A 12567-nucleotide genomic window follows, 5' to 3' on the forward strand; every position below is an offset into this window, starting at 1 on the left:
GGAAGCATTAGCAGTAAGAAAACATGTCAACAGAATAAAATATTAACCAATGACAGGAAAGATCGGGAAATCCCACCCCCATTTCCAAGCCAAACACCGGGTCAGCCCTCAGTTCTTGGCCGGTGGAGGCATCACCTCTCTCGGCTTGCGTTTTTTACAATGTCGCCTCCGGAGAAACGAACCTGTGCACAGACTCACTGTCTCAACACTCACCTCTATACAGAGGAGCAGCTCCACTCCTGCACATTTACCACAGTCCTTTCAGAGCAACTCTCAACAGTAAATCCAGCGCCTCGCAGCTCGTGTTCTGCATTCCGGAGAGATTTATTTTCAAAGAGCTGCTGCTCTCCCGCTCCATCTCTGTAACAACAGACTCTGTCATTATTCCACTGGGCTGTTTTTCACGCTTAGGCTGGATTTGCCTCACAATATCCATTCTATGTTAGCCGTGTTTAGAGTGACTTCAGCCTCAAACAGAGGCGGCTTTCCCAGGCGAGAGCCGCGTCTCTGTGCGTCTCCCTGATCCAGCTGATGGCGGCGGCGGTGGCGGCGGCGGCTGAGGCGTCACGCAGGCTGGAGCGTACAGAGCGCACACGGGATGAATATTGATGATGATGATGAGTCAATTCTGAGGGAAACTCACAGAGAAAGAAATCGGTGAGTTCTCACTTCGACAGAAACTTTTCTTTCTTTAACTGGATTTAAAGTTGAAACTTTTTTTTTTTATGTTTTGCGCGCTGATTATTTTTGTTTTTCGGTGATGAGACGAGCTGAGTTCAGGCCGTAGTAGAGTGTGATCCCCGACAGATTGTGTTATTTGTGAGAACAGGGACAGTTTGGGAGTTTCGGGAGCTGCGGGGGGCTCTGCAGCTCCAGTCGCCCCGCACTCTGCTCCGCGCAGCTCCTGATGACCGGGATTCCGTTTGCCGGAGAGCCGCTCGGCGCCAGCCGGCTGATGCGCCACAATAAGAACAAGCTCTTGTCTCTTTCTATTTCCCCTGAAGTCCTGCATGTGTGCGCCCCTCCGGCTCCCCTCCGCAGCTCATCTGCGGCACCGCTCCATTTTCCGCCTCGGTCATGACTCGGTGTCAGATGTGAGCTTTTTTCTTTTTCTTTCCTTTTTTTCTCTTTGCAAACAGCTGCTCCCCGCGGCAGGAAGCGATCGTAATGTGGGCCACAAAACTGAAACAAAAAGTGATAATCCTTTTGAATAAGACGACTTTGTCTCTCTATGAAGCCCCGAAAGCAGCCGCAGTTCTGCACTTCATTTGTAAGGTACAGAAATCTAGAAATGTCTTAAATCATAAAAAAGAAAATAAAAAAAAGATTTTATTGACACACATGCGCTTCACATTTAGAGCAGCTGTGAAATAACTAAACGATTGAAAACAGACTAAAGCTTTAATATAAAATATCTCAATATCTTCTAATATGTTTCCAGAAACTTTATTGTGCAGCTTGAAATGTGAGTGAAGACCGTGAAATGATCGCACATCTTCACCGTGTTGCACACTTGTTGCTCGGTCTCCTCCATCGGGCTGATACAGCCATGCGTAAAGAGTCACCAGGCCAGACAGCTAAACAGAGCGAGTCCGACCTGCACCCATCAGCTTCCACAAGGCCAAGAAACACACCGTGTCAGACACAGCAGATTATACTCCGGGGTGTTAAACATACGGCCCGGGGGCCACAGCAGCCCACAAAATGGTTCAAACCGACACCAAGTGTAAAATGACCAAGAAGACAAACCTGACATTTCTTAACTTTAATTAACCCTACAGGGGTCTGAGTCAGAATCGCATTAAAGATTACATTGAAAGATAAAAACCAATAAAACAAACTAAAAGTTGTTTATGACAGATTTTAGCCCCCCAATAATATAAAATTCTATATATTTATATACATATATACGTATATAAAATAAAAATAAATAAATAAATAAATAAATAAATAAATATATATATATATATATATATATATATATATATATATATATATATATATATATATATATATATATATATATATATATATATATATATATATATATATATATATATATAAATTTAATGAACAATTCTAGCGTGTGCTTGTATTTCTGGAACTAAAATTAGGGGCCAAAATCTAGTTATTTGTATTTGTAGGTTAGAAAATGTGTTGAGATGAAGCGATGCTGTTTGCAGCTCCTGAAGTAAAACACTTTGAGGCATCTGGAGCCTCACAGAAACAAGCACAACAGCGGAACACTGCGCGCTCGGCCACGTGTTGGTGGCAAATGTGCAGCAGCCTAACGTGAGGAGGTGAAATAATCAAGAATTCCACACTGTGTGCACAGTTCGGGCTTCCTTGTGGTTTATTTGACGCGCATCTTCACATCTGTGGAGCTGACAGAGATGTAGAAGTCTGTGGCATCTTGTCAGACTTCTCAAACCGCACGCACAGAGCTCCACTGTGAAGCAAAACTCAACAAGATTAGCAACATATGGAGGTGGATAACGGTTTTTCTGCCAGAATACTCAACTGGATAATTGTATCAACAATGCTTGTAGAAATTAGTCACCATTTATTTGTTCTGTGCCTTCGACTCCACAGAAATCTCCATTACGCGCGATTTAAAAGTCATTAAGAATAGGGAGCACTGCTCCATAGAGGGCACTGCGTGTGCTGATGGATTAACATATCTTCAGTGTTTGAGATTAATGAAAGCAGACAGTAAAAACACTTCTTAAAATAATTTGTTTGGCATGTGTGTGTGTCAGATTGGGCAGCAATCATGGCAGAGCGGAAACCAAAGCAAAACAAAAAACAGTTAAAAACAGAAGCAAATTCTCAAATTCTGCACCTACATTTTGGTATTGATAAAATCCTAGACAGCTGATCAACAGAAATGACTCAAAGAGCCGTTTTGAAACCTTATCTTGATATTTGACTGAGGCCTTGCAAGTTGGGCTCATATTTAAAGTGAATTCCTGCTCGTGCGACGTTTCCCACACAGTAGGAAGTTGACTAAAGCCTCTCTGTGTCCTTCATCTGTCCGCTCAATACAGCCAGCCAGCTGAAGACGTAGAAATGTGCGTAAAACGCGCCTCCGTCTCCGTGTCAGCGATCCGAGCGGAGCGCGCTCTAATTACAACATAATGGGGCAGTTTTGCGCCATATTCCTCCAATAGTCAAGTATTGTTATTTTCTTCCTCCACTTCGACATTGTTCCTTTCTTCCTTTCATCTCTCCATCTTCTCCTCCCATCTCCCTGCATCATCTCTCCGGCTATATATAGCGGCTAGACTGAGGCCTTGGCGCCAGACCGTTTAAGAGCTGTCAAAGTCCCTCATATTTCCCCCTGTCACATGGAAACACAGCGACCCTCCACTCCGTCTCCTCCTCCTCCTCCTCCTCCTCCTTCTCCTTCTCCTGTTCCTCCTCCTATTCCTCATTCTCCCCCTCTCCCTCCTCTTCCTCCTCCTCTTCCTTCTCCCGTTCCTCCTCCACCTCCTCCTGTCCCTCCTTCTCCTTCTCCTTCTCCGTCTCCCTCTCCTCCTCCTCCTCCTCCCGTTCCTCCTCCACCTCCTCCTCTCCCTCCTGCTCCTTCTCCGTCTCCTTCTCCTCCTCCTCCTTCTCCACCTCCTACTGTTCTTCCTGCTTCTCTGCTTCTCCTGTTCTTTCTCCTCCTCCACCTCCTCTTCCTCCCGTTCTTCCTCCTCCTCAGATCACTCTGCTAAATGAAACATCAGTTGTTACTTGTCGGAAAGCACAATCACCCCCCCCCCCCCCCCCCCCCACACACACACACACACACTCATATTTTGGGGAGCAGGCTAATGCCTGATGCGCCGCTGCTCTGCAGTGAAAACAAACATTTTTATGGACATGACTTCATGACAAACTCAATCACAAAGTACAGGACTTCACATCCAGCCCCCCTGAAGTCCGCGCAGTGTGCTGCAGGCTGAGAGGTGTGTCTCTGAGCTCACACGGCCATGTGAGGGCGCTCTGGTGAGGACGGTGACACCGTTGTCACATCCAGCTCACATCAAGTCACCGTTCATCTTGACTTTCGACATCACCGGGACTTCAGGGGCCTGAGTCAGTGGATGTGTGTTGCAGAGGAGGCATCTGCACACACACACTTTGTAAAATGTGTGATCACCAGACTCAGGTGAAGGAATCTGCAGGAGAGCCACAGACACACACCTGTACAAGTATCTGCTAACTGTACTAAGATCATATTCGTGTTCATGTTTGAGGAAGCTGCTGCTTTAGTGGGATTTCTTCAACTGGAGAAAATCAGGAAAATGCACACAACATTTCTGCTCTTTGCAAAACACCAGTTTTGCGTCTGCAGGATTCACTTTCTTTCTCCACGTGGGAGATGGATTTAGGAGGAAGTGTGACACCATGTTCGATCACACTGACAGGTTTTCTCTGTTTGTCCTGTTCACATTTAGGAATATCATTTATTTAAACACGAATTTCTGTTCACACGTTACAGTATTATGTAGTAGATATGGCGGTAAGAGGGAGCAGCGTGTGTCAAACATCCAGAAATCCATCCATTTTATTAAAGAAATAGTCAAATCTGTGTAATTTTATTTAATAAAATGTTTTGGGTGCCCTCGTTGTTTTGTTGTTGTTTTTTCATCTGTTTTTTTCTGGTTGCCTCTTGCTGCTAAAAATCAGACTGTTTACATCTCGTGCTGCATTGGACGCTATTATTATAATGACTATTCCGGGATTCTGCACTATCAATGCACCTTTTTTCCTTCAACTTACTATGCTGGGTTGTGATGCTCTAACAGAATTTCGTTGTTTTTATGACAATGACAATAAAGCGTTTGCATCTTTGAGTCTTAATAAGAACGCCATTCCTCCAATCTGACATGTCTGTTGAAAAAAGTAAAACGATTTAATCAGTTTAAAACGTTTTTGAGAAAGGTATCTCAGGGGAGTAATTCGAGTATTACTACCAGATTCCCAAAAGTATCATCACATAATGAGATATTATAGTTAATTTAAAATCCAGCAGGACTGAACACCGTCTGCCAAACACAAAATATTCAGTTTCAAAAATACGTCCTGAGACTAAAGAATTAACAGTGTAGCTCTATCGCCGTCCATTTTATTTCTTTATTTCTTTATCGGACCCCCCCCCCCCCCCCCCCCCCCCCCCCGCCTTCGCTTTGAGCAGCACTTACACAAACATCAGACTGAACCATTTTAATAAAACTCCCTTAGTTTCAGCTTTAATCTGGTTCAGAGAGAAAACCGGCCTGCAAGAAGGAACAGAAAAACTAAGAACAATTTAAAAAATCCAACAAAAAGAAACAAGAAAACGAATAAATTAAATTAAAAACTCTCATTAAAAAAAGAATATTTTTTGTTTCCAATTTTCTCACTGAAACCTTTTTTGCTCCTGTCGGCTCTCAGGAAACATCATACACACACACACACACACACACACACACACACACACACACACACACACACACACACACACACACACACACACACACACACACACACACACACGGCCGATCATAACGATTAATAGTTAGATTTTTCATTTCGATCATTGCCAATTAAAAGAAGATCTACAATCTGCAAATTTGTTTCAGACAAAAGCAAATCTGAATAAAAATTAAGTTAAAACAGTGATTCCTGTAAAACTTGATGGGAAAAATATCAAACATAATCATATCATACTGCAGTTATTTTCCGACCTCAAACATTTTAAAAGCATAAAATATTTTATAAACAGGAAAAGTTTTAAAAAGACAATAGCTGTTGTCTTTATTTTCGTTTCACTGCAGTAGAAATTGGTTTTGTTGTCTTGATTGGTTGATTACACTCGATAAACAGAAGTTATTGAGACGATTGAAAATATTGAATAAAGTCTGAAAAGGATAAAGTTCAGTGAGAGTGAAGTAAAAGATGAAGTCCAGCAGACTGCTGGATGAACGAGGTGTTCACACAGTCACCTGCACCCTGCAGCGGGGTATTCCAGGAAGGAGGTGCAACAGCCTCTGAGTCTCTCCTGAAGTCTGACTCGACTCACTGAGGTGGCAAATTCAGAGTTTCCAGTTCCAGAATAGCTGATCTGAATTACTTCAATCAATTCTCAGTATGTGAACCTTGAGTTAAGCGCGTGCACAACCCCAATAAAAAGCCATCATCAATGGAGCCCCGACACCACCAGTCACGATGACAACAGACCGAAAACCAAGTTCTTTTGCTGTAAAAGTTCCGGCGCTGCAGCAGCGGAGGAGAGAGACGACTGGGAGAAAACTGCTGCCAGAGTCAAGGCATTACTGCAGTAACTTAACATTTAACTTCAGATCGCAGCAGACAGGTAGAAATAATAAATAGGTTCATGTAGGAGCAATCCGACAGGAGGAAGGGGAATGGAAGCAGCTAAAAATGACCTATAAAAACATCTTTCAGAATGAAAAGGCTTATATGTGTATATGTGCTGATTGTACCTCATGTTGAGGTTTAATTTTAGTATTTAACTTGATGTAATTTAAAAATCTATATATTTATTCAGTAGCTACTTCAAGTAGTAATTTAAACCAGTAACAAACTGTTGTTTGAACTCGTCCTGTTAATATCCTACTGAGTAGATTAACAGTGTTTTCATTAAAGTGGAGTCATTTAAAATGTGACGATGTTTACATCAACACTCAATAAATTAATAAAATACTACACACACAGACACACACATTATTTACCCCCATCCCCCCCCCCCCCCACCCCACCCCCACAAAAAAGAAAAAAGTGCGAGGGTGATTCTCTCACGGCTCTACACACTATTACTTTACCAATATTATAAAGAAAACTACAATTTTATAAAACAAACGTAATACTGTGCATTACATGTGCTCTGATGTGAGGCACAGGTCAATTCGGTAAGAAATTAATAAGGTCAAAAATTAATAAGGTCAAAAAATTTTTAATTCTAATCTGGGCCGGAAGACTCTCTCGTGACAGAAGTTATCTCAAATGATTTCTGCCACGATGTCGATCGGGTTTGGAAATAATGAACAATCCATTTCTAGTAGCTGCTTCAGGCGGGAGGAGACAGTAGAACCTCAGGGTTTCCTCTACAAAACCTGCCTGCCAGCAGGTTCAGTTCACAGAGTCTGTTACCATGGTGACTGACCTCGACCTTTATTCAGCTCTTTCTGGAACGGAAAACTCAGAGTTTCCCTCATTTCAGGGTTAACATGCTCTGAGTTTTCACAAAACCCACTTTCTGGAATCCCCCCTAGCTCTCCAAACACCATGAGAGCAATGAGAGCGTTCATGGTTTCATCTGACGGTAATTATCCTGCAGGAAGGACAAAGCCCTGGATTATTATTCAACCACAAAGCCTCAACATGCACAACACAAAGGAGCAAATCCAGCTCTTTGCTGGTATGATGGGACCTGAATCACCTGCTGCACCGGATAATTACCACGTTAGAGTAGCAATGAGCGTTTCACTGCTTCACTTCACTCTATGTGACTTCACTCATTATGTTTCCAGGAAATGTAAAGACATTTAAATAAACCGGGAGTGAAAACCTCAGACAGCCTGACCGGGCCTGTGATTCAGATCAGCACCAGCTCCAGCACCAGCACCAGCACAAACAACAAGAACAAATTTTACTTTCACAGCTGTGAAATCATCTGGAAATAATGTGAAGCTTCATTTACACAAGAAAAGACACATTTAGTAAAATATTTTAATATAAATTTAAATATACACTTTCTGAAAAAGTACATAATAATAATAATAATAATAATAATAATAATAATAATAATAATAATAATAATAATATGAATATGAATATGAATATGAATAATATAATAATATGAATAATATGATAGGTGTGTGTGTGTGTGTGTGTGTGTGTGTGTGTGTGTGTGTGTGTGTGTGTGTGTGTGTGTGTGTGTGTGTGTGTGTTGTCTCAGCCCACTTCAAAGACAGATTTGATTAGTATTTTTTTTAATTCTGTCATCCTTCAGAGTGAATTTGATCTTTTATGGATCAGAAATGAATTTTGTTTCTAAATGTTTCGTTTGCAGGATGAAAAGTGTTTTATTGGTTTGTGTCGTTGTTTCCTGACAGCACACACACACACACACACACACACACACACACACACACACACACACACACACACACACACACACACACACACACACACACACACACACACACACACACACACACCAGTTTTTAATTCTTTGTTCTTGTGTCTGCAGAAGGTCGTCAGCTCCTCGCCGGGCTTCATCTTGTTCTGATTCCTCGTCTGGGCTCAGTTCATGTGAAATCTCTTCGATGTGTTGAACTGAATAGTTTCTGTTGACTGAAGTTACTTTTCACACAGAGAAGAAACCAGTTTGGACAGAGTGTGTAAATCCAGTTAATTCCTCAGTGATGGAGAGTTTTTTAGTTTTAAATGAAAGGTGATCCAGCAGGTGCATTGTGGGAGATGACGTGTGGGAGGATCCTGGAAACTGTCAAAACCTTTAAAGACACAGAAGAAGAAGCGACGCATGATATAAAATATTCTCACTCCCATCTGCTTCAGTCAGAAAACATTGTCATATCTCTTCTGTTTCTATTTTAGCTGAATGTGACCTTTCATGGCTGTTATTAATGTTGCCAAAATGAGTTTGTTTAAATGTCCTCGGAGCGTCAGCAGCTCATCACATGTCTGATGCTCTTCAGCAAAATATCTCAATAAATCATTTCACTGGGATTATTCACGGATTATTTCTTGTCATGTTTGATTGGAGTTTGGCAATAAAAAGATGTTAGCATGTTTTGGTTCATTAAACTGAATAGTTTAAATCTTGTTTAGATTTTAGTTGATAAAAATATGAATATCTTCATTAACAAAAAACAACTAAGCTGTTGTAATTTCTTAATCCTTCACCCGTTAATTCAAATTTTCATCCAAAAGTCGAATTTTAAAAGCTTTTTCAATTAATTAAACACAGTAGAAATAAGCACATAGATGGAATATATTTATGCAAACTTACAGATCAGTTTATGGTGATACATTTTCTTTGGATGTTTAATTTTCTAATTTCTGTAATCTTGAGTATGACTGCTGTGTAACATAACGTGGGAATAAACATAAAGAACAATAAATGACAAAGACTGGAATAAGATCGGCACAGACCTTATCTTTGATCTGGTTAAAGATGTTAAAACGTCAGTCTGACTGGAGAACAGAAAATGTGTGTGTGTGCGTGTGTGTGTGTGTGTGTGTGTGTGTGTGTGTGTGTGTGTGTGTGTGTGTGTGTGTGTGTGTGTGTGTGTGTGTGTGTGGGTATGTGTGGGTTTGTGTGTGTTCTCTTTCTGTGTTTTAAGAAGTTTTTGAACAAAATGAGTTTGCGTTTCACACTGTGACCCTGCCTCCTCATCCTTATTTCTTGGAGTTTCTTGGAGTTTGTTGCTCACTCTGCCGGCTGGGGTTTATTCCTGATTTATTGATAACACTCATCAGTGGCGGTGTGCTGACGGGCGCCGCCCTGGAGGATCAACGACTGAGAGGCAGAACGACACGGCTCCACTTCCTTTATGATGGTTTAACGCAGAGGAGAGAAATCCACCGTTTACAAATCCGGTCTGACATCAGGAGCTTTTAGTCTGAATTAGTGCGACAATCAACACGACCTGTTCAGCTGCTTTTCTGTTTCACACCTTTTCATTTCAACGTGTCTGATTCTCAAAGTGAAGCGAAAACAATCAGGGGAAAAACTTTCATTTCATGGTTTTGGTCAAAAGTTGCTACAAAACTGTGATGGTGACACAAGCCTGCAACACTGAACACACACCTCACACCTCCAACACTGAACACACACCTGCAACACTGAACACACACCTCACACCTCCAACACTGAACACACACCTCCAACACTGAACACACACCTCACACCTCCAACACTGAACACACACCTCACACCTCCAACACTGAACACACACCTGCAACACTGAACACACACCTCACACCTCCAACACTGAACACACACCTCCAACACTGAACACACACCTCACACCTCCAACACTGAATACACGCCTCACACCTCCAACACTGAACACACACCTCCAACACTGAACACACACATCACACCTCCAACACTGAACACACACCTCACACCTCCAACACTGAATACACGCCTCACACCTCCAACACTGAACACACACCTCCAACACTGAATACACGCCTCACACCTCCAACACTGAACACACACCTCAGACTTCCAACACTGAACACACACCTCACACCTCCAACACTGAACACACAACTTACACCTCCAACACACACCTCAGACCAGACACTGAACACATGAAACTCAACAGATTGAATTAATCTGAAAGAAACATTTAGTGTGAAAGTACACGCACGCACGCACGCACGCACGCACGCACGCACGCACGCACGCACGCACGCACGCACGCACACACACGCACACACACACACACACACACACTGGAAACGGCTGGACTGATGTCTGGGTCCGATATTGAAATCTAATATTGGTAATGAAGTTAGTTCCTCAACATTGGAGTTCAAAGTTGTTTAATCCGGATTGAGCTTATTGCTGCAGCTGAACTGAACCTCACAGTCACTGCCACACTCGCCATGGAAATCTGCAAGAAAACTCTCAACAAATAGGTTGGAATGATTTTGGCTACAAAATGGTGAAGTTTTACATTTTTTCTCAATTGTTTAGACACAATTCCTGGAACAACTCACCATTTTCTCAAACCTTCACACACAATTTTAAAAAGTCACACCCAACAGTACAAATATCTAACTTCTGGGTCCTAATCAATTTTTACCTTCAGACAATACTCACAAGCTGTCAAAACACAGACTACATGAGTGTTTGTTACACAGGAGGGATTAATTCAACACACTGCCATCAAAATGAAAAGCATAGGATTCATTCACAGTATTTCCATACTGATCACATATACAGGTTCATCAGCATCAACATCAACATCAGCATGATCTTGTCTCAGGTCAGGGTCAGGCCGTAGTATTTAATCAACTTCACACATTAGGTCTTCTCTCGCCAAGCAGCTTGGGAAACATCCTCTTGTGTTTCGGATTCCAACCCTGGATAGAGTCCAGAGAAATATCCTCACAATGGCCTCCAGGAGATTGAGCTGTGTCTATGGGTTGCCGTCATAGACTCTCCACCACCATGCTGAGAAAAAATCCTTTATTGGGTTCAGAACAGGGGAGATGTTGACAGAACAAGGACCCTGAACCTGGGGCGGTCATTGAACCAGGTGTGAACCAGAGCAGCCTGATGGAAGCTCACAGTTGCCCTGGTTGCCCTGGTTGCCCTGGCTCCTCTTCTTGTTGGAGAATGTTACTGTGCAACTGCTCTACAAACTGAAGGAGAAGTGCAGTGTTGTATGGACCCAGTATGGCATGGCGGTGGAGGATGCCACGATTCCTAATGGCTGCTCACATGGTGATGTTGCCTCCCCTCTGGCCCGGAACTGGTGTGATTGCATGCTGTGTAATGATGTTTCTCCCTCATCCTCATCCTCATCCTCATCCTCATCCGCATCCGCATCCGCATCCGCATCCGCATCCGCATCCGCATCCGCATCCGCATCCGCACCCGCATCAGTTTAATCCTCATCCTCATCCTCATCCTCATCCGCACCCGCACCCGCACCCGCACCCGCACCCGCATCAGTTTAATCCTCATCCTCATCCTCATCTTCTTCCTCTTCCTCTCTGTTGTCTCTCAACGTCTGCATGGTTGGGATCCATTGTTCCAAAGGACATGAACATGGATCTAGGCTCTATTTACTGATGAAAAAATTCTGATTGTTGTGTTAATTTTTAGGCTGAGTGTTTTCACCTGGAGAGGGTGTGGTCTTTGAATTTAGGTTACGATAGCTTGAGGTCATTATATTGAGAACATGTGTTTGCTGAATGAACACAAAGTGCAATGAATGATTGATTTGGCCACTTTTGTGTAAGTTTTTGCAGAAAGGGTTTTGAATATTTAAACATGTGTGGAAACAGGTGAATTGTGCTTTTCGGAATGATGAAAAGGTTTGGGTTTTGTGCTACAGGAACCAGGTTTTGTGTTTTAGCAATCGAGAAAAACTGTAAACAACTACCAATCTGGACAAAGGACTGAATAAAATCCAACCCCGGGATTAAAATCCCAACATTTGTTTGCAGGACAAGCAGAAAAACACTAAACACATGGTTCAAAGGAACAGTGCCAGTGAGGGGTGGGGGCGCAGAATGAGGCGGGAGGTGGGAAGGATATTGCAGGAGGGAGCAGAATGGGGCAGAATGGTGCAGAATGGGGCAGGCCGATGGGCTGCTCAGTGGCCTCTAGGGGAAGTTGGTGGGGAACAGGCTGAGCGGCTGGCTCTCGTTGGTGGGCAGCGGCGAGCGGTAGCCCTCGAAGTTGCGCGGGATGCTGCCGCTGGTGGAGCCCGAGCTGTTGCTGAGCGTCTCGATGCTGCCTTCCCTCTGCAGCTCTGCACACAGAAAAACAACAAGGTCAGAACAACAAGGTCAGAACAACAA

At 42.9% G+C, this 12567-nt stretch overlaps 1 protein-coding gene across 1 annotated transcript in view; it reads right to left on the minus strand.

Annotated features, from left to right (window-relative positions):
* Positions 1–10560: 10560 nt before the first annotated feature.
* Positions 10561–12567, minus strand: part of bcas3 (BCAS3 microtubule associated cell migration factor) — a 415011-nt gene continuing 413004 nt past the window's right edge. The window contains exon 24 of the mRNA XM_080459250.1: positions 10561–12518. Coding sequence (XP_080315376.1) covers positions 12370–12518 — 149 coding nt within the window. The 3' untranslated portion in view covers positions 10561–12369. The remainder of the gene's footprint in view (positions 12519–12567) is intronic.

Source organism: Lipophrys pholis (genome assembly GCF_963383615.2).
Source record: "Lipophrys pholis genome assembly, chromosome: 3".
Lineage (NCBI taxonomy): Eukaryota > Metazoa > Chordata > Actinopteri > Blenniiformes > Blenniidae > Lipophrys > Lipophrys pholis.